This window comes from Alexandromys fortis, unplaced genomic scaffold (genome assembly GCF_014885135.2).
Source record: "Alexandromys fortis isolate MF-2015 unplaced genomic scaffold, M_Fortis_MF-2015_v1.1 scaffold_74, whole genome shotgun sequence".
Lineage (NCBI taxonomy): Eukaryota > Metazoa > Chordata > Mammalia > Rodentia > Cricetidae > Alexandromys > Alexandromys fortis.
In genome coordinates this window covers 2,803,380-2,830,702 of record NW_026068008.1, presented here as the reverse complement: position 1 = coordinate 2,830,702, position 27,323 = coordinate 2,803,380, and the positions used below count along the sequence as shown (strand labels likewise).

At 41.2% G+C, this 27,323-nt stretch overlaps 1 protein-coding gene across 1 annotated transcript in view; it reads right to left on the bottom strand.

Moving 5' to 3' along the window:
• Positions 1–26,370, bottom strand: part of Stmn2 (stathmin 2) — a 48,647-nt gene extending 22,277 nt beyond the window's left edge. The window contains exon 1 of the mRNA XM_050161733.1: positions 26,284–26,370. Coding sequence (XP_050017690.1) covers positions 26,284–26,302 — 19 coding nt within the window. The 5' untranslated portion in view covers positions 26,303–26,370. The remainder of the gene's footprint in view (positions 1–26,283) is intronic.
• Positions 26,371–27,323: the final 953 nt, after the last annotated feature.

The following is a 27,323-nucleotide window of genomic DNA, read 5'->3' as shown; positions in this document are numbered from 1 at the left end:
GTTTAGGGTCTTTAGATATTGTTTTCTGATAAATAATTTTTGTTAGTTAAACTATGCACCCTTTGAAAGTACACACTGTGTCTTACTCATCAGCAAAACAATTCAGAGAACAGTTTGGGAGAGATCAGGAAGTGGCTGCTCAAGAAATTACAGTTGTGTTGGTCATTGACTTTAAATCTATTTCCATTGACAAGAGCAAGTACCACCTAGGGGCAGGCGTTCCTGTGGAGCAGTCTAGAAATACACAGACATAGGAGAGCGTTGCTGTCTAGGCAAGGATATGGGGCAGACTAAGACAGATGGAAACAGGAAAGGACACAGGGATGCAGACATGACTTCGAGAAGCCATAAAGACCTCTAGGCCTGCTGTAGCGAGGTGAGTGACAAAGAAGGGCTTCACGGTCAGGGATTCCAGATTTTAGTCAATAAAAACAGGCCACTCAGCTAAGGTTTAAACAAGCTATGCCCAGGACGTACTAAACATCACCTGTTGTTTTCCCGAAATTCCACCTTAAGTGTGTGTCCTGGATTTCATATAGCACTCAAAGACAACAGACCTGGAGGGTGAAGACTGAACAGGAGTAGTCAGATGTGGTTGTTCATGCCTGTAACTTAGCACTCAGGAGCCTGAGGCAGGAGGATTGCCATGTCTTTGAGGCCAGCCAACCTTGTCTCAGCCTTCTCTCCTTTCTGTTAAAAATGGATTGAATAGTGTTTAAGAAAACAAAGCAGAAAAGATGTATTTATTTTGTTCTTATGGAAATGGGTTCTAAAGAGACAACACGGAAGCCTTTTGTATGTAGGACTATGTACCAATTGGCCTGCTCTCTCTCTTTGCACTTTGGCTGGTATTCTCTGCATGCTAGGGGCAGCCTTTTAGCTACATTCAATTGGGCTTCAAGAGTAAGTCTTTGTGGGTGTTAATTTTGCTCAAATATTTTGGGTAAGACAATTTAATCTTTGCTCCCTGAATGCATTATGCTTCTATTAAGAACAAGATCATACACAATATTCTGTGCCAGAATGTCAAAGTATCGTGAATAAACAGGGCAATTAAAAGAGACTTAAGTCTTGGAATTGAGTCTTCAGGCTCTGTGTAGGAATAATCTGTGATAGATTTTAAAATAGAATTATTTTATTATTTTTAACTATATGTAGATAGTATGCATCCTCATGCAGGCGTGTGTGTGAGTGCAGGTGGCTGTGCAGGATGGAGACATTGAACGTCCCAGAGCTTGTGGAGTCCAGACAGTTGTGAGCTGTCTGATGTGGGTGCTAGCAACTGAATTTGGCTCCTCTGGAAGAGCACCAAGTATTCTTAATCACAGAGGCAACTCCCCAGTCCCTGAGAAAGATTTTAAGAAGTGTGTGCCTGGTGGCCACAAGTCCTGGTTTCTACGACGGTTCCAGTTTATGTTCATTGGTAATGGTTCCTTTCAGTGTCAAAAGTCTCCCAGGTTAGCCTTCGTTATCAGTTCAGAAGTGGGGAACCAGTAAACAGGCTGAAAAAAAGTTATTTCATAAAAATCTTTCTATCTTCCTCCCCTCCTCCCTTCCTTTTTTCCTTCCTTTGTTCTTTTGATCCTTCCTTCCTTCCTTCCTTCCTTCCTTCCTTCCTTCCTTCCTTCCTTCCTTCCTTCCTCCCTCCCGCCCGCCTTCCTTCCCTCCCTCCATCCTTCCTTCTTTCCATTCTCTCTCCTTCTCCCTCCTTCCTGTCTTCCCTTTATGTTGTTGTTTTGTGTGAATGCCAGGATGCACGCTGTGTGTGTATGTGTAGGTCAGAAGACAACTTCTAGTGTTGGTCCTCATCTTTCACCTTGTTGGAGACAGGAGTTCCTATTTATTTTTCCACTGACAATGCCAGACTAGCTGGCTTCTGAATTTCTGGGGAAGGTCCTGTGTCAATCTCCCATCTCTCTGCAGTATAACAGGGATTACAGATGCATGTTAGTGCTAGTATGTCTGGATTTTGCAGGGGTTATGGGGATTTGAACTTAGATCCTTGCATTGGCACAACAAACACCTTCACCTACTAAGCCATCTCTCCGATCTCCCCCGCCCAACTTTAAGAAAATCTTCTTTAATGCAGGAGACACATGAAGAAACAATGGACGCCCAGGAGGTGGTGTGTGGCATTAACATAGGAAATGAAGGGAACAAAGTAGGAACACAAAATCTCATGAAAATTTTGTTAGGAAATAAATGAGTTTGGGACAAAGAGCTATACTAACACAGAAGGAAGGGTAAAAGGTCTCTGTAAACAGGGGTCAAGGGAGACTTTCCATGCAGAATGTAGCTAAGCTGAAGTTCACAGGAAGGGTTTGCTTGGAGAATAACTGTGTGTGGGCTCATGTACTGAACTATAAATGGTTTGAATGATTTTTAAAGTAAGAGCAAAGGACTCCTCAGGAAATAAAAAGTACTGTGAGAAACATGCTTATGATTTTGCTGTTGGTATTACATACACTGAGTTGACAATAATTTCTTTTCTTGGATTTTGGGGTCAATGTATATAAACACTTTTACCAAACTCCAAGAGCAAGAAGAACTGAATGCATCTTTGCAAGAATGTGGGAGTTAATAGGTAATTCCATATATTCCTTCCCAGGGGTGCGTTGGTTGACTTGGCTATTAACTATTAATGTTTACAAATAAGTGCATTTGTCTAGTGAATTCATTTAAAATTCAACCCACACAAAGTATAATAATTATATAGTAATAGTCTCTTAGCCTAATGATGCGTGAACACTAATCGCACTTTTTCTATTCTTCCAAATGGCTACAATGAACCATGAGTAATGGGAACAGCTGCTCTTTGTTGAGCACAAACAATGAACTAAGGCATCGGGAAGACATTTTTCTGTTTAGCCATTTCGGCAATGCCGAGAAAGGTCTAGTAAATAGTCCAAGTTTATAGGTGAAGAAAAAGTTCAGAGATGTGGGATAAATTCTGTGAGTTCCGGTGGATGCTAAAGTGTTCAGTCTGTCTGACTCTTTCCCTCTTACATGCTGCTCCATGCTGTTCATGTCCTTATGGATTGTTTTCTATGTCTCTCTCCTCTGCCCTTCCTCTTTTCTCTCTTCCTCCCTCCCGTTGTCTGTGGTGCTGATGTTGAGCGCATGGCTTTGTGCAGGCTAGGTAAGTGCTTCACCACCAAGTTTCATACCCACTCTCACCTTTCCAGCAATTTTTCCTTGGGTAGTTTGCTCTCATTTTCACTGTCTATATGTTTCCAACCAGAAACTAATAAAATAGAAGGCATAAACGTTTTCTCCTTGGCATTTCCTCCCTTACTTCCCACACATAAGCCATTGATTGCACAGCTAGAGATACACTTGCCCGGGCCTCTGTATGCATGGAGGACTGGTTTTGTGATCCTCTGCAGACATCAGAATCTGTGGATTCCCAAGTTCTTTTTTTTTTTTTTTGAGAGTGTATTATTTGACAATTACCTCCTGGATGATTGCTAAAATTTGTTTTATTTTCAAGATCATAAAATAATCACATTTCTCTCTTCCATTTCTTCCCTGCAACCTTTACCCCAGTACTCCCATCCTTGCTCTTTTTTAAATTCATGATCTTTTTTGTTATTGCATGTATATTTGCATATATAACCTGAATGCTGTTACTTATATGTATGAGCATCTTTTTGGATACTTTAAACCATCTCTCAATTATTTTCATACCTAATAATCCAACAATGATGATATGGTAGTAAATATTTGTTATGTGCTGTGGCTTGGGGAAATACTGATATGAAGTATTAGTGGGTACATGTTTCATTGAGGTACCCTTTAAAAAATACTAGCAATTCGTGATTGAATCTATGGATGTCAAATCAGAGGGATGCCTATGTGTCTTTACAGAAGGAAAATGCAATACTTTTTGATGTATGGATTGTCCATGGGTAATAAATTGGTATAGATATGGCTGGAAACTTCAGGAACAATTTTTAGAAGAATACATGGATTTAGTAATTAGTTATGATTTTGTTTTAGATTAAAGCATGTGGAGATTAGGTTACTTTAGAAAATACAACACGGGCATATAAAAATTTCTTCCATTCATCTAAACCATATCCCACGAACTCTAAGCTTTACTTGCCCTTTCAAATCTATCTTAATTGTGTATGTGTCTTACTTTAAGTCAAAAATAATATACATAATCCGAAATGTTATACTCCAGTATTTTTTAAAGACCCAAACAATTAGAAGTAAATGGTTTAAAAATTTTCAATTTTCCACTTCATTTGGTTTATGTGGGAGTAACCATTAGTATGACATATCATACATATGATTGCTATTATGTAATTTGGAATTGGCAACATTATAGAAATTAGTTCTGGATATTCATCCTGGACAAGATTTTACCTGAATCCTTACTTTTGTCTAATATTTGAAGAGAAAAATGATATGTCTTAGACTTCTTGCTGACATATGAAAGATAGCAAAGGAAGTTCTGAAAATATTAGGAATTAATGTACTACGTTAGTAGTCAATAACTCCTTTAAAATATTTCTTCTCAAAGCACAGCGCATATATAGTTAAGATGTATTTGAAAGAGTTTAGAGCTCTGAGTTTGTGATAAATGTTTAGGAGAATGAGAGAAATATTTATTTGTGTATGTTTACTGGGATGCTTGTCTGTGGCCTGGCACACTGGCTTCATTTCTCTCCTAATTATCATTTTATTGGCCTTACGTGGTAAATTGTTTTGCAATGATTTTAATCATTGCACCACAAGCTTCAATATATAAATAGCCAGCCAGCATTTTTACTTTTCATGATGACTTTTCTTTTAAGAATTCAGTTAACAAAAACACAATGCCTATGGGGTCATTTAAAAAGAGCTCTAAGCATAACTTAAGAAGAACCTATCCCTTTTCCTCCATCACATCGTAGACGGGGAGGAAAGCATGGCTCTCCTATTTTCAATGGTGTTAAAGTAAGATCCAGAAAGGAAACTGAGCTTTGAGTTAGGGAGAGCCAGAGATCAGAACCCAGAAGTCTCCAGTCTTTACTCTTTGTTCTCAATGGCGGTAAGGGTACAGTCGCTCAGAAGACTGGAAAACTAGCCCTGGTTCCAGGCTTGCGGAAGAGTGCCTAGGGTCAGCCTGCACACTTCATGGATCTTCACTGTGCTTGTTCTGGGTGTGAACATGTCAGTCTAGTAGGGAGGGTGTGACCATGTCATTCTAGTAGGGAGGGTGTGACCATCTCAGTCTAGTGGGGAGGGTGTGACCACTCAGTCTAGTAGAAAGGGTGTGATCACGTTAGTCTAGTAGGGATTATTTCTTGGGAAATCCTAAACAGTCTATTTGGATTCAACCTGTATTTGAATTCCAATTTCTTTGGGAAGCTCTCTGGGGACAAAAGACAAAACAAGACACTGCAGAATGTGGAATCAAGGACTTTCACCTTGTTTTATAGCATTTGGATATCCTGATTTCTTTCTAGTAGAAAGAAGAAAAATTCTTTGACTGAGACTTACTAATATATATATAAACAGTGACAAACAGTGCTGTTTAAAAGAACGATATTGTCATTGAAAAAGAATCTTTAGTACTTAACTAAGCATCCAGTCTCCCTTACAGTCTTTGTAATTTGTTTCAAAGATTTACTTTTTTTCCCCTTTGAAATAGTATCTCACTATACAGACCTGGCTGACCTGAAATTCACTCTGTAGATCAGGCTGGTTTCAGAGATTCTCCTGCCTCTGCCTTCAGCGTGCTAGGATTAAAGTGTGTGCCACTACGTCTGACTCATGGCAGTAGGCAATGAGAAAAACCCTGCCCTCTGCTAGCTGATTCCGATAAAATCTAAGACTAAGCACTAGAGGCAGGAATTAGCTATCTGGTAGTAGCCTTTTTTGACTGTTTAAAATTTTTACATTTTGTGCATTCAGGTCCTGTGGCTTACCTTAACGAGATCGGGCCCATGCCGTGTATGTGTCTGGTGGTTTGTTCATTAAGTCAAGGCCAAATCATTTACCTTTCACCCAGATGTACCATTTCATCTCAGAAAACATCTATTTATTATTTGCTTGTTTATTTTTATTTTTAAGTCAGAGTCTCATGCATCTTGGGCATTCCTTGAACATACTTTACAGCCAAAGAAAGTCTTGAGCCTCTGATCCTCTTTGCCTCTGTCTTTCAAACACTAGGACTATGGGCATGTGCCAGTATGTCCAGTTTACATGGTACTGGGGATCCAATCCAAAGCTTACTTCAGGCCAGGCAAGGATGGTACCTGCTGAGCCACACATGTAGGCATTTATTTATGAAGATTTTGAAGCTCCCTGTGGTGTTTAAAGACAAAAGAGATGGAGCTTGAGGAGATGCTTTAGTTGGTGCTCTCACTGTAGAAGCTTGATGAGGTTAGTTTAGATTCCCAGTGCTTACACCCGAAACTCTAATGCTCAGGGGTGTGTGTGTGTGTATGTGTGTGTGTGTGTGTGTGTGTGTATGTGTGTGGCAAAGATAGGTGGATCCTTGAAGCCCATTCAACCTGGCAACTGAGCCCAACCAATGAACTTCAGATTCAATGAGAGGTTCTGCCTCAAAAATAAACGTGGATGGTAATCAAGGAAAGACATTTGACATGGATCCCTGGACTCCACATGCGTGTTTACACATGTGCATACACACAGGGTGCACTTACCCCTCTAACAGGTACATATACCACACTACACCACACACACAAAGAAATAGATTAGTGTGAATTTGCTTAAGATACTTCCTACATACAACATTAAATTGGGAGCGAGCATTGAAACAGTTTTATTGATGAATATGTAACTGAAGATGTAACACTGAAAAAGAAGAACAAATGATTCCCAAAGGTCAGGTTTTAACATCCTAAAAAACATTGTTATGAGGTGATGTTTCTAGATACTTCTGCTGGGATGATGGGATGTTACTTAGTTTAGTGTAAAATTAGACTGGGTTCACATTTATTCTACTCATCTCTACCCCAGGAACTGTGTCTCCAAAGCAGAGGGGCTTTGAAAGACCGCACATTTTAACCAGACAAGGCATTCCAGTTCCCTTTGTAGGTCAAAGCTCTCTCGTAAAACGAAAGAAATTTTAAGAGAACCAAAACAGTATAACCAACCCATCACTGGTGTTTACAAAAGTCCCTGAAGCTCTTATATTTTAACTCACTGGATTCTTGACATCAGCAATAGTGACAAGGGAAAGAAATGGGCAGATATGAGCCAGTTCTTACCCATAGTGCAGTAGAAGTAGTAAACTGTGTCACTTGAGAAGCTCACAGTTCTCTTGACTCTGCAGCTCTTGAAGGGTTTGATGCAAATTTTGCACGTGGAGGAGAGTTGTCACTTAAACCTCCCCCAGTGAAAAATCTCAAGGTCCATCAATGCTAAGTCATCTTAGAAGCTCTTTATTCTGCTTCCGTATCAAGATTTTATCACCAATCCTGATTGTGAGCACTAAAGGTTTCCTTCCACCTTAAACCCTAGATACTGCTAGGAAGTAGTGTCTCTGTTTGGCTAAAGAGACATGCTAATCTATGTAGAACAGTCTGATTAAGGATTCTACAGCAGCCTGTGCTACAAGATCTAGCAGGTATAATGTGATTTATTTTTTTCTATCAGTTTGAACATTTCCTAAAAGTTCAATGAGTATTCCTAGGATATGCTTGCATGCAAACCTCTGCTTGAACTAGTGTAAAGTATCAATATATTTGAATGGCTTCATGTCATTCTTTTAGTCCTGAAAATATCTTTAATAAAATCTATGCCTTGAGATAAGCTTCCACAAGGAAAAGACAGCGAAAAACATATCTGCTAAAGATAGACTAAAACTTATCTAGTTTTTTCCTTGATAAAAAATTTCCTTTGTGATTTATTTTGCTCAGGCTTGGGCATGCAATACACAGATTTTTACAGGTGTTCGTATTTGAAATCCTTTTTGGAAAAAAGTCTATGCTATAGCCAGATGTGGTGGTGCATGGAGGCAGAGATCTCTGTGAGTTTGAGGTCAGCCTGGTCTATCTACACACACACACACACACACACACACACACACACACACACACACACAGTTCCAGATCAGCCAGGCAACCTGGTGAGATCTGTCTCAACATCAAAAAGATCCACGCCATGTATATTAGTGTTGATATCAACTGTGAATAAAAGTATTTTAATTCAGTATTATTGCCAAATAATACTTGTGATGTTTGTTCCCACCAGATAGTGTTCTTGTTTGAGTGGTATTTAAATTGTAGTCATGGCAATTTTGTTTACTTGTGATTAGTAGAAGGTAACTATTTCAAGTACAAGTCACAGAAACTCCACGCAGGAACTACATTTTCCCTGCTTCTCCAAACATAAGAGAAACACAAGGTCTCCTTTGACAGTGTATCAAAATCCCTGTATTCAGATCTTCCACAATGCTGTCCTAGTGGCTGGATCTCCAAGTCACGCTATTACAGTTTATGCTAGTCAGTCACTGAAGAAGTGTGTGTTGAGGGTTTATGCATGTATGCTATGTGGATGCAAAGAAAACACAAAAGTCAGGAAAAATTTTTCTAGTGAATGCAAGTCCCATGAGTCTGGCAGTTACAGTGGCATCTACGCTTTGTGGCTCTATTATATTTAAAGAGAACACAAGGAATGCACATAAGGGTAAACCCAAGCAGGAAATACGGATGCTGTCAAAGGCTATAACTATCTTGTTTACAAATGATTTCAGGAATTTCATTACAAAGTACTACGTGCTTGGCAAAAGTGCATGTTCTCAGCAGGCACTCAAAGGTAAGCATGGACAGAGAGATATTCTAATTAGATTTTTTATCATTTGCCAGTGTATAAATAAATATGTTAGGGCATCACATTGAGTCACATACATACATATACATTTTATTTGTGAATTCTATCTTAATGAAATTGGGTAAAAAATACAATTTAAATTTATTTATTTATTTTATTTTTTATTTTTATTTTTTTACAATTTAAATTTAAAGGCCAGTGTTGTCAGCAGTTAGGTCTGTGTGCTGTTGCCATGGTAAATGTAAGGTCCCTATTCTTTCAAGGTCCACTTCCACCATCACGCCTTTGATTGTAAGTGATTCGCATTTACAAGATAGTGCTCCTGAGGACTGGGTTTGGTTCACTTGGAATAATCAACAGATTATTCTTGATACGATGCAGGAAAGCGGAAAAGATCTAGGAGCAGTCATGCTTTTCTGCAGATAGTTTTCTAACCATGGCTAACCTGAAGGATAGCAGTGAGGATTCCGATAAGATCAGGAGGTTCTCTTTCTGTTTCTGGGAAGCATGCTGTGAGGAGTTTTACTTATTTTGGTTATTGCACTTTCATTTTTCTCACCTTTTAAGAGCCGGTTGATGCAGATCAGTAAGTATTCACTTCAAAGAATTACTTTAAATGCACTGATATAGAGAAGCACTGATTATTGATAAGTTGGTACTTGGTTTCTTGCAGTTATAATAATCAATCACCATTTTGGAGTCCAAACAACAGAGAAAATTGCCTAAAGATGATCTCCTACTATATCTATGGAAATCTCACCCTGGGCTCCTCCCTTGCTTCGGAGGTGGTGGTTGTTGTAGCCAGAGGGCATAGCAGGAGCAGGGAGGAGAACAAATGGGATGCCATGGCTGGAGAAAGGCGAGCTTTTAGAAGAAATCTGTGATTTTTACTAACATTTAATTCTCCTGTTTTTAAATCTGCTTGTATGTTTTTGCTGCATAATAAAAATGATTTCTTTTCTTAGTAGCAGACCTTTATAGTCAATAATGTCCTCCAGATAACTTAGGGAAGACTTTCAAAGCAGTCTACCCCGGGATGTGAAGGGAACCTCTGATGGCCTAGACTAGCACTTTCGTGGGCATGGAGTTTGGAGGAAGACTCCAGGGGCTGCTTCCTGCTGCTTCTGACCATCACCATTCTCATGCACATTTGCTGTTTCAACAGTCTCCACGTACAAAGCTTTCATGAAAATGGCATTTCTTAAAATTTTATACATGTATAGGATGTGTTCCCACTATTTCAAGTGAGAATATGCTGCTCATATAGGTCTGGATTGATGTTTTTGTTGTTGTTGTTACAGGTAGAAAAATGAACTATGAGTTGCTATTGCATTATATGAGTTTTAAGAAATTTTAAAACCTTAAATTCCTTATCCTTCCTCCCCCTTTTTTGGTTCTTGGAATCAAGCTCTCTGTCATTGGGCCACATCTGTAACCCCAAAGGTCTGCATGCCTTGAACATATCATGTCACCTCTCTGTATCCGACTGACTGTCATACATAGTTGGTTTTTACTCAATAGATTTTAAAATGGAGTATTTTTGCCATTACATACACATTGTTTTCTGAAGTAAAGACTTCCTTTATCTACCTTACGTTAGATAAATTATTTTATTGCACCTCATATTAAGTAAAAGCAGTCTAGCCTTCATATTTCTGGCTTATAATGTTCTCTTCCTTCTGGATCTTTGTGTTTCACAGTAGCTGTGTGTCTGACCGTGTGAATATTATCAAATGCTTCAGGAAGCAACCCACGTCTCTGATTTCAAATTGCTAAACTCTCGGAGCACATCCACTCTTCTCCGTGCTCCATAAAAGGTCTATTTTTAGCTTCAAATACCCTTCCTCACAGGCAGAAAGTGATACATAAAACATAAGCCTTTTGAATGCCATCTGGAACTCTTTTTGAGAGTCGTTCTCATACTACGAAGATTGCAGGCTGGTATAACTGGACTGAAAGATTAGGATGGCCTATGGACTTTATTTGCGGCAGCAAATACTATATGAGGCTATAAACACAATAAAAATAGAATTAAGCATTTGATCTGCATAGATACATATGAATTGGAGTTTGGCATGGTAATGTGTTTTTACCAAAATACCACCAATTGGTGATGCACAAAGCCAAAGACACAATATTTGCCCTTCTTTATGTCCTATTCACTGTGGATTTGTTTATGCTAAATATTTTTCACAAAAAAAATATAGCTCATATTTTGAGATTCAGACAAACTGTAATAGGTTGAATGGACAGGCCTATTAGGTAGGATGTGATGACCATTTGTAAATGTCATGTAGTTCCCAAAGCTAAGTATGCATTTCCCTAAAACCAGAATCAAACTTCAAGATTACTATTGCAAAGGCTTTAGGGGTGCCTTTGGCTTTTCAAGGAAACCGTCCCTTTCCTGGCTTGCTCCTCTTCAAGTTGGTTGTGTTTTCCTCTATTGCTTGGTTTCCTACTCATTTCTTTCCAGCCATTCATTTCCCGAGAGTGAGGGAGGGCATATCTCCTAATGTCTTTGATATTCCCCTGCATGGATGCATGTTCGGTAGCTAACAGTTGTTCCACAAATGCTTATCCTTTGGTTGCTGGACAGGGAGGGGCTGTCATTCATGTGCAAACAGCAGCCCAGAGAGTAGTAGTGAAATTCACTGGCTGTGCTTTGCGGCCTCCTCTTAGAGAAGACATCTGACTGTGCCAGGAGAAAGAAGAGACATTTCTTCTGCTTATTTATATGTTTTTCTTGCTTCTGCCCTCAATAATAGCTAGAGGCGAGTAAATAGGCCCTGAGAATAATGGAAAAAATAGGGTTGGAATTGAAGCAATCTTAGATAACATTTTATGTCTTCCGAATATGAGTTTCTTCATCTTAGGTTGCATACTTTCTGAGCATGAGTTTGTCTACAAACGGGGAGAGAATATTATTTTAGTGGCTGAGGTGATATATTGAGAAAGTGAAATGTTAACATATGACTAATAAATATCATCAGGTTGATCTTTATTTTTGACACTTGAAAGGGCAATAGCTAAATGTGTTGACTGGTTTTATGTCAGCTTGACACAAGATAGTCATGTGGGAAGAGGGAACTTCAATGGAGAAAGTGTCTCCTCCAGATTGGCCTGTGGGAGCATCTTCTTGACTGATGATTGATGTGGGTAGACCCCTCTCTCTGGGGGCGGTGGCCCCCCAGGTGAACGGTTCCAGGTGGTACAAGAAGGAAGGCTGAGAAGGCCTTGAGGAGCAAGCCAGTGAGTGGCACTTTTTCACGGCCTTGCCTTAGCTACTGCTCCCAGGCTCCTTCCTCGACTTCCCTTATGATGGATTGTGATGTTGGACTATAAGCTGAACAAACCCTTTTCTCCTCAAGTTGCTTTGATTATGGTGTTTTATCAATAGAAAAAAGATACTAAGTGTGTGGAACTTTGATTCTTACAATTGTGTGTGTGGGTTTTTTTTTTTTTTTCGAGACAGGGTTTCTCTATGATTTTGGAGCCTGTCCTGGAACTAGCTCTTGTAGACCAGGCTGGTCTCGAACTCACAGAGATCCACCTGCCTCTGCCTCCCGAGTGCTGGGATTAAAGGTGTGCGCCACCACCGCCCGGCTTGTGCTTTATTTTATACATGTGTATATGTGCTTTATTTTATACATGTGCATATGTGCTTTATGTTATACATGTGCATATGTGCTGTATGTTATACATGTGCATATGTGCTTTATTTTATACATGTGCATATGTGCTTTATGTTATACATGTGCATATGTGCTGTATGTTATACATGTGCATATGTGCTTTATTTTATACATGTGCATATGATGTGCTTTGTCATATCCTTCCCCATCACTGTCTTACTGAACTACTCAATGAGCTTCTTCTCAAAGACACTCCCGTTTTCACAGCCATGTTTGTTTGATTGTGGCTCACTGTGGATTTCCATTTCTCACGTCACTCTTACCACAAGACCACCCCAAACTACCAGAACCCCGATTCTGTCCAAGGAGACTGTAGATTGAGATTAACTAAGTGGGCTCTGGGTCAAAGTAATTTATTTCAAATTCACAATTTTATTTCTCCTCTTTTCTCACCTGCAAAAATGTAGATGATAATCCTTATATTGGTTTTTGGTACAGTCACAGTAACAGACATCAATGCATGTTAGCCCAAAGTCATCCAGCAAGAAATAAACCTGCTACGGTGAAGATGAAGTAAGAGAATGTGTCTGGCTCCACACAAGACCCAGGTACAGTAGAAAAGAAGAGAAAGAAGAGTTTTACGTTAAGAAAAAGAAAATCATTTCACAGTGTAGAACCATGAAAGCAGAGGGAATATGAAAAGAAAAAGCCTATAATAGGACCACATGGCTAGTTGCCAAGTTTGCCATGGGACAATCCTGAGGAGTTCAGGAAGGAAAGTTCAAGGGGAGCTGTGGAGATTGCCATGGGAACCTGCCACAGTCTGTTCAGGGACAATGCACAGCAACGGCAGGAAATCTGGTTTCTTAGCTAATTATTCTTAGTGTCTTCATGGCTATAAAGTTAATCAAATGTTAATGATCTGGACAGAACAGCATCATAGCTATGGACTTCTTCTGGAGCAATAGCTTCTAATTTTGATCTTTTAAATTGTGTAGCTTTAAAATTCTTTACAGCCATGAGAGACAGATAGAAAAGCCCAGTGCTCATCTCAAGGTCCAAATCAGGAGCACAAGGAGAGAGAGCACGAGCAAGGAACTCAGGACCGCGAGGGAGGGGTGCACCCACACACTGAGACAATGGGGATGTTCTATCGGAAACTCACCAAGGCCAGCTGGTGTAGGTCTGAAAAAGCCTGGGTTAAAACCGGTCTCGCTGAACATAGCGGACAATGAGGACTACTGAGACCCCAAGAACAATGGCAATGGGTTTTTGATCCTACTGCACCTATTGGTTTTGTGGGAGCCTAGGCAGTTTGGATGCTCACCTTACTAGACCTGGATGGAAGTGGGTGGTCCTTGGACTTCCTACAGGGCAGGGAACCCTGATTGCTCTTTGGGCTGACGAGGGAGGGGGACTTGATTGGGGGAGGGGGAGGGAAAGGGGAGGCGGTGGTGGGGAAGAGACAGAAATCTTTAATTAATTCATAAATAAAAAAAAGCCCAGTGCTCCTTCTCAAGTGGCATGCATGTATGCAAGTATGAGAGTGTGTGCATGCATGCGTGTGCATGTGTGTGTGTGTGTGTGTGCCTGTCTGTGCATGTGACTTTGTCATAGGTAAGCTAAAATACAGCTTATAAATATCACAGACTGCAACTGTGTGTGCTCCTAATTTTTTATATGTCATTTTTGGTAAACTTTCAGCAAATGTAATCCAGTTCTTTTCAAAGCTGCTTAAGTCCTCAAGTTGGAAAAATAAATTCCTCCAAAATCCTGACTTTCATCTTATTTGCTTTAATATTAGACTTCAACTCTCAAGGCTGAGAGAGAAGAAGCACTGTTCTCGCTGCCTGTTTGCCGTGTGAGCTTCAGCTCTCCTGAGATTTTAAAGCGAGGAGAGTGGCTGCATTTTTCAGAGCAAAGCGCATTTCTTACAATGTGGTTTGAGTTTGTGAGGCTTTAAATACTACTGGTGCTTCCATGCGAAGCTCCTCCTGGTGCTTCCATGCGAAGCTCCTCCTGCTCATTATTCCATGTTAATGAGAAAGTAGGAGTGTACCAGCTGAACTCTATAGCCTGTAAAGCTGACAAAATATTGAGTTCTTTATGATTATTGTAAGCCATATCTAATCTGAAACATGCTTGTAAGTATGAGCTCAGACCTTTCTCAAGGTATCTATACTCACATAATAAATATAAGCCGTTGTTTATATACCATGCTTTTTTATAAATAGCTCTTTTGGAGAAATACCAAGGATGCTGGAAATTGAAGTGGGAGAGCAGGGCAAACAACAAGGAGATTGGAGGGTAGGATGACTGAGCAGAAGGCAAGAGAGCTGGGGTCTGGGAAAGGTGTGTGTGTGTGTGTGTGTGTGTGTACGCATGTGAGCTTGAGCTCATGTGTTCTAATTGTCCTTTTTCTTACTCTTCAAGAGGCCTAAGTGTAGACTTTGCATATCTGGAGTCAATTTTAATTTCTATTGATTTAATTGATGTCTTAAATTGATGAATCTTCCCAAATAGGCAAGAAGATTCAACTTTACTGATGTTACCTACATTGCTGAAGTATGATGAGATATTAATGTCAGGGAAATGTGACAGAAATAAAGATAAGAAAATACACCCTTACTTTGTCTTTCTTATTTATAGTATTTTGCCTCAGATGAGATGCATTGACTATCAAATTCTGGCCTTGCTTAGAATTGATTTGTCTTGGAGATTTACTACATGGGCAGCTGGGTAGGATATCAAATTTCCTTCTGCAACCAGGAATTACTGAGTAGAATCATTTCCATAGGTCAAGTACTTTCCAATGGTTACCATTATGTGTAGAAGTTAGCGTAAGAATCAAGGTGTTTAATCTTAAAAATATTTTTTCTGGCTCAGGGAATCAGAGAAGGTGATCAATTTCTTTCTAAACTGTCAGATGCTTGCTATCAGTTGCTCACCTAGTTCTCTCAGTGAGTAACACATAATTAGGCATTAGTTCCCATTCTGAAATGGTGAGAATTATGTTAATATTGTAGAATGGATGATCACTCTGCTCAGGGCTTCATAGGGCGTGAGCAGAGCAAAGCTACATCTGTCTAACCCATGCATCTTCGCATTCCTGCATCTCTCTCTCTCACCTGGAACAGGCAGGTCCAGCTGCAGCACTTTTGGGAACTGAAGAGCCACCTTTTCATTCCCTCGGGACTTGGCATCTGTTTGTGCTCCACACTCCTATGACAGGGAGCTTTGCCTTTCTAGTGTATCTCAAAAGCAGCTTTTAAAATGAAGCTGTCAGCACACATGGATATTGGGCTGGGTATTTTCTCTGATTAGGATTTGATCTGTTTCAGTGATGCTGACTCAGAGGCGAAGGGTTAAGAACATGCTTGAAGGAGAACTGGAAGTGAAGGCTAAGCAACTTGAGTTCTACCTGCCTCTTATTAGCCCATTTATGTTTTCTGTGTCTGTCTGTGCTATGGTCAGAGGGTCTCTCAGATGGGTGATTCCTGTCTTGGGCATCATCTTCCACTGAAGAAGCCTAGGCTAGGAAAGTTGAGCAGGGATACCAATGGAATTCTGGGTGACTTCATTGTTACTTCTCAAGAAGAAGGCTCAGATTGCTCAGCAGGGTTCTGATATCCAGCCCCTCAAAGTGGTATGTGCTATGGCCTGAGAGATTCAATCATCATTTCAATTCACTTTTCACTATTTTGAATATATCTTTCAAAAGCAGATGATTTCAGGTTCAGACTACGTTTCTTGATCCCCTTTATTCATTCTGAATACATGCTAGTTGATGTTTACATGGGACACCCCTATCCCCCAAACCTGTGTGTAGTGGTGCATACATGTAGTCCCAGCAGTTAAAAAGTGTATGAGGAACAGATACGTTTGAGGTCAGTCTGAGCTGCAGAGTGATAACATTGTCTCAAACACACACACACACACACACACACACACACACACACACACACACACACACTCAGAGCTATTATAGCTAATGATAAAATAACACAAGCTCCTGCATTTACATGGTTACCTGACAAACACTAATCATTTCATTTTCACATTTACTTCCTGGATGCTGACAATCACTTTCTGACATAGACAAGGCAGATAGGATTGCTGTTTCTCTAGTGATTGGTTAGAGAGAGTCACAAAGGAAATCACCATGGCCAAGGTATAGTAAGAATGAGGAAGCCAAGTAGTCTGCACTGAACAAGGGCAGAGCAAGGAAGGAGCCCTCTCCCTGAAGGACCACCGGGTTCCTCCCTGGTCACTACTATGCTGTGTGTTTTATTCTGGTGTGGGTCTAGACCAGTCGCAGTAGCACCATCTAGCAACTAGATATGGCAATTCATGGGTCCAACTTCAAAACCTCAGGACAGACTCTCTCCCCAAAGGGCTGCTGTTGCTCAGGAAACTCTGATACATGTTTTAACCAAAGGATTCCAAGTGGAAGGGACTTGCAGCATCTCAGGGATCTCAGCCCTTCCCCACTGATGCTCCTGTTATGCACCGACTTGCCAGATACCTTGGAAGCTGTAACAGCACTGTTAAAATGCAGAAGCTGTCTATGTATAACTTTTGTATTGCCTTTCTGTTTTGTTATTATGTATAAGATCTTGTTATTTTCAAAATAGTAAATTATCCAAGGGTGAGGAGAAGACCAATTTATACTCTTAGGATATATGGCACAGGCTCCTGAATAGAGTCAGCATTCACATACTAAGAGTAAGTATATAGGTTTTTAGTTTTATGTAAGGGCTATTAAATGACATTCTTAAGTGACATGATTTAGGGTTGCAGAAAAATATACCTAGCATGTACTTTTCTTCTTTGCATATGTTTGACTTCAGGATGAAGGGACAAGCACTAACTGTAATATATTTTCTATTCACATCAAATCTATATTAAAATGGATTCATATCTACCTTGGTCACCAGTGTTTTCTGGTCTTGCTATACACTTGACCGAGTCCATTCTTCTAGGCTTAAGTTTGCTCACCCTTAATAGAGTTGCTTCTATGCTGTGTCCAAAGCATAGGGATTACCCTTTTCTGAATGGAGAAGGAGATGGACAGGCATAAATGGGAGGGGGGTTGGAGAGAAGGAACAGGTGGAGAGGAGGAATAGGAAACTGTGGTCAGTATGCAAAAATAAATAAAAAAATATTTAATAAAAGTTTTTAAAAAGAATGTACAAAACAAGTGAATGTTTGCCCAAATAGACAGATCATACTGTCTAATTAAAATATTTATGTGTCTGGGTGCTTTGTATGCATGTCTGTTTGTGTACCACCTGTGTGTCTAGGGCCTGCAGAGGTTGTCTGGGGTCTTGGCTTTCCTGGAACTGGAGTTATCGATTGTTGTTAGCTACCATGTAGGTTCTGAGTCCTCCGGAAGTGCAACCAGTGCTCTCAACTGCTGAGCCATCTATTAAGAACAAACAAACAAAAGCCAAACAACCCCCATTATTCTGTGCTTATATGCTCATTTCTTAAAACTGTAAATGAAAGAGTTTGCTTTGGCTGAAGTAGAATGAAAAGAAACATTTTCAAGAGACGGGACTGTGGGTCTTGTGATCTGCCAGACTTGAATTGATTGGTAATTTGGAGCGGTTGTTAAGAGGATGTCAGCTGGTCGCTTGCTATGGGAGCTACAGAATGGCAATAGATAATTGTGTTGTGCTGGCCTCAATTTTAGAATATGTATATATATATATATATATACATATATATATATTTTCCAGTTGGTTTTTTCTTCCATGGAAGTTATGTTTCTTTTAAACTGGCAGACTATTAGGTTTGCTGTGGGCAATTTTATTCAATAGAAATTAAACTTTATAGTCGATGTTCATAGAAAAATAAAATCTTCTAAAAAGGGTGAAGAGATTACTAATGACAATAATGTATTCTTTAAAATATCTCTTATAAAATGTAGTTTGGGGATAAGAGTTAGGTAGATTTAATCTAAGTATCTTTATCTTGACGTAAGGACATTTAATTGACTCATAGGTTCACAGTGTTGATGATCTGCCTTTTTCCCAGGTTCTTGAACAACTGAGAACACAGCATCGTCTCCAAGACCCCAAGTCTAATTACTGCAGAAGGATAATTTCCAAGTGGATCTTCATAAAGGCATTGCAGTGTGACCCAGCAAAAATGACATTCAGTATTGAAACAATCCATTCTTAATGTGTTGAGAACTGTAATGATCTATTTGTTGTCAAAAGGCAAATTTTGGAACTTACAATTTTCCTAAGGTCAACAACACTGTAAATTAACAAATTCTTAGGAATTTGGTTCTGCTTCATAGCACGACATGGTGCTTCTCTCAGGCACAGGCCCTGGACGTGCTGTTTCCAGGTGACTAGCACAGCAAGTGCCAGGATGCATTAACCTTTACATCGACATAAACGTGTTTTGCAAGAACAAATGTACACAAAATGTTATCTTTAATCATGACTAATAAAAATGGGTTATTATAAACACAGGTTTTACTGCTGCAAATGTCTCCTTGACAAATGACAAGGCCTGATTCTTTTATTAAAGATAATTAAAAAATTTGCACCAGGGAGTCAAAGCCTTCCCACAGATCTCCTGCCTGCCTGCTTCTGAACTAGTAAGATAATCTTGAAACAATGTATAGATTTATTAAAAGCAGATGCCTGGGCTCTATTTTTCTTTTAAATCTAGTTTCTTTCGTAAAACTAAAGATTAAGATTAACTGCCTGGGGTCTGTGGAAGGAGTGAAAGATGCAGTTGGCCTGCATCAGAAAAACGATTCCTTAAGCAACACCCTAGCAATGCTGTTGATTGCGGGACTAAAATCTCACTCCAGGTCGTCAGTTTCAATTTCTGTCCTCTCCAAATGTTATTTCTAAAACTGCCAGGATTAAGCACTTAATACACACCACGCCTGTATTGCCGTCTTAACATTCCTTTCTTAAAAACAATACAAAGCAAAACAAACACAGACTTAAGTCCCCCAAACAAAGGACATATTCGCACCTGCAACAATCCACAACAGCAGTTCTCAGCGCGTTTGTCTGGACCCCTCTGGGGTCTCCTGTCAGACATCCTGTGCATTCAGAACAGTAGCAAAATGACAATTAGGAAGTAGTATTTTTTTTTTTTTTTTTGGTGATTGGGGGTCACCACATCATGATGGAATGTATTAAAGGGTTGCAGCATTAGGAAGGTTGAGAACCAGTGATCTAAAGTTTTCCAGCTTCCAGAGACCTGGGATGAGATGAAAACAATAACAAGGCAAAGGCCAACCTTCCTCCAGTATTGGGCTGTCACTGCATTCTACCATCTGTGCCAGTGTTTATTTGGGATAATGTTTTAAATGAGACATTTTGTGTCTAGTATCATTTTTGCAGGGCAGAATTTCCAGAAATGTAGTAATGTCTTCATTGTCTGCTACCCACTTCATGGGTGAACTAACATATCATATTTTTGATGATATTCCTTAAAGACCTGTTTTTTTCCATTCGAGACCAACTTTCTTAGAAAGGTAATACTGAATAATAGAGGCCCCTTATTGACTTAAGAAAGCAAAAGAAAAATTATTTACTTAATTTGTTTAATTAGGTTCTTACAATATAGTCCAGGCTGGCCTTGAACCTACAACCCTACCTCAGCATCCTGAGTGATGGGATTGATAGGCATGTGATACCATACCAAACCTAATCTGTTTTCCAGTATAGAGGCATTATAACCCAGTGAGTTCTTAACACTTCTCTTTTTATTCAGAATCCAGGATGAATACTCTGTTGGAATAATCTGGTATGTAATAACTATGCATAAATACTAACTTCAGTCTGGCTAATGCTGCTGTACTTTATTTCCCGTATGGACTATACATGCCGAGTTAACTGTCTAGTAAATTGTACATTATCCTACAAAGGCTCTTGGTTGAATTTCTGTTTTGCATATTATTTGAGGATAACAGTAATCTAGTATAATCTATGATTCCATTTTTCTATTATCCCTTCTTAACTGTGCCACAAGCTATGTTCTTTTCATAGACACATTCACACACAGCCAAATTCTTATTTCTCCCACAATTTCTCTTGAAAGTCTTCTGTTTAGTTTTTTAATATAAATATATTTGAAACAATCTAATTAAGAAAGAATGATGGCACAGAATACACAATCCTCCGAGGAATTAAATCCCTGTGCGTGAGTTTGGAAGTGAAATATTTTGTAATTCATTGCCACAGGTTTAAAAGTCCTAAGACATAACATTGGAGGTTCCTATGAGGATGCATGCATGTCTTAGCTTTGTATTCTAACCATGATAGCTCGGTGGTCAGAAGTGGCATCATTCAGCAGGGTCTCAGAGTTGAAGATCCACCTCCAGCCAGTCCTACCCCATAAGAATCCTAACTACAATGAAAACTATACTAGAATTTGAGAAACACCATAATATGAAACTATTAAATACCTCAGAGGTAGACTATAGTTATGTAAATATATAAAAAGAACTTTCCTTTTTTGTACTTTGAAAGAATTTACTTTGATAACTATCAAAATTAGCTTATGCTTATACTTATCTGTTTTTTCTTCCTTAAAATGGATATTAGTTATTTAATAGACAATAAAACTGTTCCGAGGTTTTAAGACTAATTTTTCAACATCTTTCAGGAATCATCAACTCTAAACATATATACTTATAAATATATCCTGTGTAAATCCTGATTGTTGAAAACACACAAAAACTATCTGACTGGATTTAAAAAGGTAGATCCTTTTGGAAAATCTTCTAACATGGAAAGCAGTTGTGATCGGGTTGGGTCTGGCCCCCAGGATCACATTTTCCTGCCTGCTTTACTTATATCATTTGCAGCCCCCCTAAGGTGGAGACTCTGACATTAGGGCTCTGCCCAGCGTGCATCATATTTAAATAAACGAATAAGTAAACATGAGCTTAATTTATGCCTTTACTTACAAATTAAAACATCTGTTCCTAAATAATTTTGCTATTGCCACTGACTTTTTCTACCATTTATGCAGCATGCAACCCCAGAAGTAACATAAATGATATAATAATTATGCTGTAATGAAACTGGAAAGGAAGATCATAAGGGACTAATTCTCCAGGGCTCCGCCAACTTGTAGATTACAGTCAGTAGGTCTCACCGCGGAGATGTAGATGCCCTCCCCCTCACTGGGGGAGAGCATGGCTTTGCTTTATTAAGTCAACAATTGAACGATCCCAATAAAAAGAAAGATTTTATTGAACAGTTAATGTTTGAAGCCCATTTGAAATCATTCTTAGAGAAACTGATTGCCCTCTAGTGGGGTGAAAAGATACTGCAGACTCCTTGGTCTCCGATTGAGAGACCCAGAAAGCAAATAGCTCTGTCACTAACTAGTGAGTGTTTTCTTGTGAACCGCCACACTTCATAGATTGTTACAGATTGCATGGTAACAATTTGTGTTTTTCCACAAACAAAAGAAAAGTGGTGAGAGCTGGGGTTAACTATCAATGTGGGGCTGGTGAGAGCTGGGNGATTGAGAGACCCAGAAAGCAAATAGCTCTGTCACTAACTAGTGAGTGTTTTCTTGTGAACCGCCACACTTCATAGATTGTTACAGATTGCATGGTAACAATTTGTGTTTTTCCACAAACAAAAGAAAAGTGGTGAGAGCTGGGGTTAACTATCAATGTGGGGCTGGTGAGAGCTGGGATTAACCATCAGTGTGGGGCTGGTGAGAGCTGGGGTTAACCATCATCAGTGTGGGGCTGGTGAGAGCTGGGGTTAACTACCATCAGTGTGGGGCTGGTGAGAGCTGGGGTTAACCATCATCAGTGTGGGGCTGGTGAGAGCTGGGGTTAATCATCAGTGTGGGGCTGGTGAGAGCTGGGGTTAACCATCAGTGTGGGGCTGGCCACACCCAGGTCTGGGTTTGAGCTGTTAGCTGTCACATGCTCTGTCTGTGACCAGTTTTATCTAGCTGTACGTAGGCAACTGGCTACTGGAGTGACATGATCATGAAATCCGTCTTATTTAAAAGAATGAAACCATCAATGGATAGAATAATAGCATTTTTTGAAGATACACTGCATTTATCAATGAAAAGACATTCGAGATGAATTCATAAATTTTATATTCAGTAATTTGGGTTTTATGTAAAAATCTTGCTTGATAGATATCATCAAATAACCACAGAACTAATTAACTATTTTGATTCTAAATTACAAAAGGAAACTATTTTATTATATGAACCAGCTTCATGACATCCTGGAAGGAACTCCTCGTAGCATTTTTTTTTTATGACTGACAATGAGAATTTGATTAAAGTCAAACAGTGCCAAATGACCTAAGGCTTATTCTTCTAACTTAATCCATAATTAAAAATTTAAAACCAAAAGTAATGATAACACTTTTAAAGAGAAAAAGTTAAATTATGCTAAACATTTTAAATGATTAAGAAATAGCAACAGCTCTAACAGAAAGCATGCCTCTTTCCTCTCGTCATAGAAAATTTACCCGAGATCAGTCTGTAAGTCAGTGCAAAACCGTTAGGAATTTTGGCAAAACAGAGGTCAGGATTTTAGTTGTTTTTTAAAATTACAAAGCATTCAGTATTAACGATCATTTTGAAACGGACTTTCCGTCATAGATTTCCATCACAGCACAGGCAATGATCCCCTAATACACAGCACTGTGCCAGCGACTGGCGTTGTGCTTCCCTGGGCGTAGCAAGCTTGCTGCCGCCCACCCAACTAGTATGAGTTAGATATGTGAAATCAGTTGACAAAGCCCCGTTTATTTCTTTCAGTCCCCCACCCCGACATCCTTGAAAATCTTCAGCTTTTTATTTCTAGTTATGCATGCATCAATTTATACTGCGGCTCCATTTGAGAAGAGAGTAGGCAATACATACTTAGCACGAGCTTACAGAATACACTAATTGTTTAAGGAATCAGGAGAAAAGCACTTGCCTTGTACATTAATTGATTATTCTTTGCAGTTGGGATTTTTTTTAAACAAAACCCAAAAGCCAAAATGGCACTTTTCTTACTGCAGAGGTAGTGTTTCTTTTCACGTTCACGAGTGCAGCCTCAGGCAGAAAGACCTCTGCACCTGTCATATGTGGGGTGGGAGTTTCATTGGTTGGTGTTACCATTTCACCATTCTTGTTTCTGGGTAGAATTGAGACTGTATCAAAAAGCACTTCTAAGAGCAGATTTGGGGAAAAACAACAAAAATTGTGTGCAAAACCTATATTTAAATATTTACAGATGTGCCCTCTTGTGGAGGGAATAATCTCGATTATATATAGGTTTCGCCCATTGAAACCACAAACAATTCTGTGGAGAATTATTCAGCGATCTTTGGCGCATGGGAGGCTGTCCTTAGCAAGTACCAGCACATGCGTCCCAGCCTCATGAACATACAACAGCGAAGGGAAGCCAAAACGTATCTGCTTGATAGAAACTTGAATAATAGGAGACAAAATCATCTTTGGGTTGTGGGTGGGGAGGAGGTGGAGGCGAAGATGATCAAGAAGAATTAGTGGCAAGGGGTTTATCAGTATCAAAAGGACCAGCATCCTTTTTGAACAGCCGAGACTAAGGAGAGAGTGAATATTGGACTAACAATCAGGGTGACTTGGAATCACAGTTCTGGTGATGAGGAGTAACTAGCCAGTCGTCTGCAGCTGAAACCCCTTGGTGGGAGTACAGTGCATGAAGATCACCCCAACCCACATCAGAAGCCCCCTGGACAGGCTGATTGACTGCGAATCGTGGCGAGCGGGAGTAGCTCAGGACACTGCGCAGAACCCTCTCCTGGGATGCTCCTGCGGGGGCGAACGCCCAGTTCCGAAAGGCGAGAGCTGCAGGGCTGGCCGCAGTCCACGCGCGGGATCACCACGTGCGTGCCAGCCTGGCTCGCCACTCCCGGTCTAGCAGCGAGGGGTGGGGCCGAGCCACGCCCCACTGGAGGACCCTCAATGGGGGTCTCTTTCCTGGAACACAGTGGACCATGGGCTTGGGCTGGGGATAAGGTACCTGGGCTCTCGGCTGTGCGTGGGCGAGGACACCTTCTCGAACCACAGAGAAGGGGTCACCTCTGTGGTCCAAGGCCTGGCAGGGCGCGGCCGCGTCTTTGTGTGGCCGGGCGGGGCTCGCCTTTCTGCCCTGCCACCCCTCCGCTGGGAGGGGCTTATCGCCGCGACCGTGAGCGCGGCCAGGTGTCTGCATCCCCTGAGGGGTTCAGGGCAGTTCTGGGAAGCAGGGCGTGGAAGAAGGGTGTCTGTGCTGCAGACTGTTCAGGAGCCCCACCCAAGTTCATGGTCAGTCAGCCTGGAATCTGAATCTGCGGGGTTCCACGGACAGGGTGGGGCAGGGCAGGGTGGAGCCAGTCCACATCTTTTTCCCTGCTCCGCAACCAGAGCCGGGCATGGGGGAGGGGACTTCCAGTCTCCTCCTGGGTACAGGCCCCTCACAGTCTATTCACCCTTGGGCCACGCACGCGAGGCACAGGACCTATTCAGAACGAAGGTTCTGGATCTGGAATCTCCTGCGGTTTTACATAGCTCAAAAGACTTCCTAATAATTGGCCCTGTCGGACCCACAAAATGGAAATTGCACGTGGTTCCTCTTAAAGACCTTGACCTCTTTTGCCTTTTATCATGCTCACACTTCTTTATCTGTATTATTTTCTGTACAGCCTTCTAGGTTCCCCTAAACTTCTTCTTCCCCCGCCCCCCGGCCCCCGCCCCGAAACGACCTAAGGAGTTTGGAGTAACCCTTTTTTCTTCTTTTCCTGTTCTTTTTGCTATTATGTCTGAATATCCTATTTAACGTGGTTTTGAAAAATATGTTAACCCACTCTCCTCTAGCCCTACTGGAGAACAATGAGGCCAGGGTGCGGCAGCCGAGGTTAGCGGTCAGGTCTCTGGCATAAGCAGGCTGCTAGTGTGTGCGCGGGGCGTGGCGGGGCTCCTCTGTCCCCGCAGGGCTGGGTTCTCTGGTGTCGCGCTGCGCTCCCCACCCGCCCCCCTTTCCACTGAGAGCGCGCAGCTAGGTCAGGGTGGAGACCGCTTGACTCCGCACAGGGTGGGGCGGTCCACACAGTGTGCCCAGCGCTGCAGGTGCCCCCCTCCCCACCCGGGGGACCGTATCTCCACACACAAAGAAACCCCACCCTGGCGTCTTGGGAGCCTGGTCCCTCTACCCCTCCCCGCCTCACACGCTTCTCCGCCCCTGCAGCTGCCCATCCCTGCCCTCCACGCCCTCTTCCTCCTTCCCCTCCCTCTCCCTAAAACAAAGAAGCTAAGGTCTTACCCCACCCCTCCGGCCGCTTACCTCCCTGCACCGCGCCCCAAGACTAGCGGTTTTTCCAACAGAGACAATACCATTAAATGTGTCCACTCCCCTCCCCCGTTCCCACCCATTGCTCAAACCGCCTGGATGGGACCGCTTTGCCTTTGCATTTTCTCTTTTCTCCCAACCTCAACCCCTTCCCGTTCTATTTTCTTTATAAACTACAGAACGAATATAAGACGTTACAAACCACTTTCTGAAATGTCCCTTCATCTCACTGAAGGCAGAGTTAAGGTAGCCCCCTCCCCTCCCATGGCATTTTAATTTTAAATATGGAAGTAGAATAAAATTCTTACCCATCGGAGGCCAACTTATCTACGTCTATCTTTTAAAAAATAAACCCTTTGCTTTAGGTTTTCAAAGACCTCCTCGTTACTCTCTCATCTCCTCCTCCTGCCTCCGACCTTTCCAGATCCCATGTATCATGAATGTCTTTTCCTTTATAAAATACCTCTCAATGTCTTCAGAGCCCTCAGAGAGAAGGGCTTCTGCTTGAGCTTGGGGAGAGAGAAGCGCGATTCTTACCCATTGCTGTTTTAGCCATTGTAGGGATGTGCACGCGTGGAGCGGTGGCGAAGGCAAAGAAGGGTCCTGCTGTAGCCGCGGCGAGAGCAAGAGAGGAGTCTGAGTAAGGCACTGAGTCTGCAGAGTGGGACCGTGCTAGAGAAAGAGCAGGAGGCAGGAGCCTATGAATAATTATCACGCAGAAGCTCAAGCAGATTGGCTCCCAGGGTCCCCTGACATGACTCCCGCAGAGTCAGAATCTCCAAGCATTAAATATTGATCGGCCAATGGTGCTGGAGTACAAAGTACCAGAATGCAGTTTGAAATGGAAATCAGTCCTCGCCTGGAAGCTCCCCCCATTTTAGAGCCTGATAGTACAGTCCAAGTGGAGTGGCGCCTTAGCCTGGAAGCCTCCTAGGAGCTAAGGACTGGGCTGTGCCTACCTGTACCCAGGAGGCTATACTTTGCTCAAACATGTGTCATTGCATAGATTGACCAGGAGAAGGGAAAGACTCAGGGGTCTGAGAAGTCATCCCAATGCCCAGTCGGGAGAATCTGTTTAAAGCCTGTGTTGTTACCTTTTCTTTTTTTCTCTTTCACCTTTGGCCCTGTCCTTGGTGGATGCTGACTTCCCTAACAGATGATGGACTTCCCAAACCAGCTCATGTCTGGCTGTGGTGGCAGCTCAGGAATGAGCAGGGCTACTGTTCTTTCCTCCTTGTGTAGTTGGACTCCCGAGTCCATGAAATCAGGAGAGTCTCATAGGACAGGGAGGCCTGGCCTTTTCTCTCTTCAGCACAGCAAAGGAAACCCTTGACTACTTGGGCACAGAGATGTGTTCCATCTAAGGACATGATACAAAGGAGTAAGAGAGATGCATTCACAGCTCAGATTAGGCAGTATGGCATGCAAGGGCATTTGAAAGCAGTTATAAACAAGGCATTCATTCATTCACTTAAACATATTTTTAGTCTATTATTTCTCAATTCATTCATTTATTGAGCATGTTGACAACACCAAAGAAACAGCAGCAATGATATTTTTTGGACTTGTGCTTATGA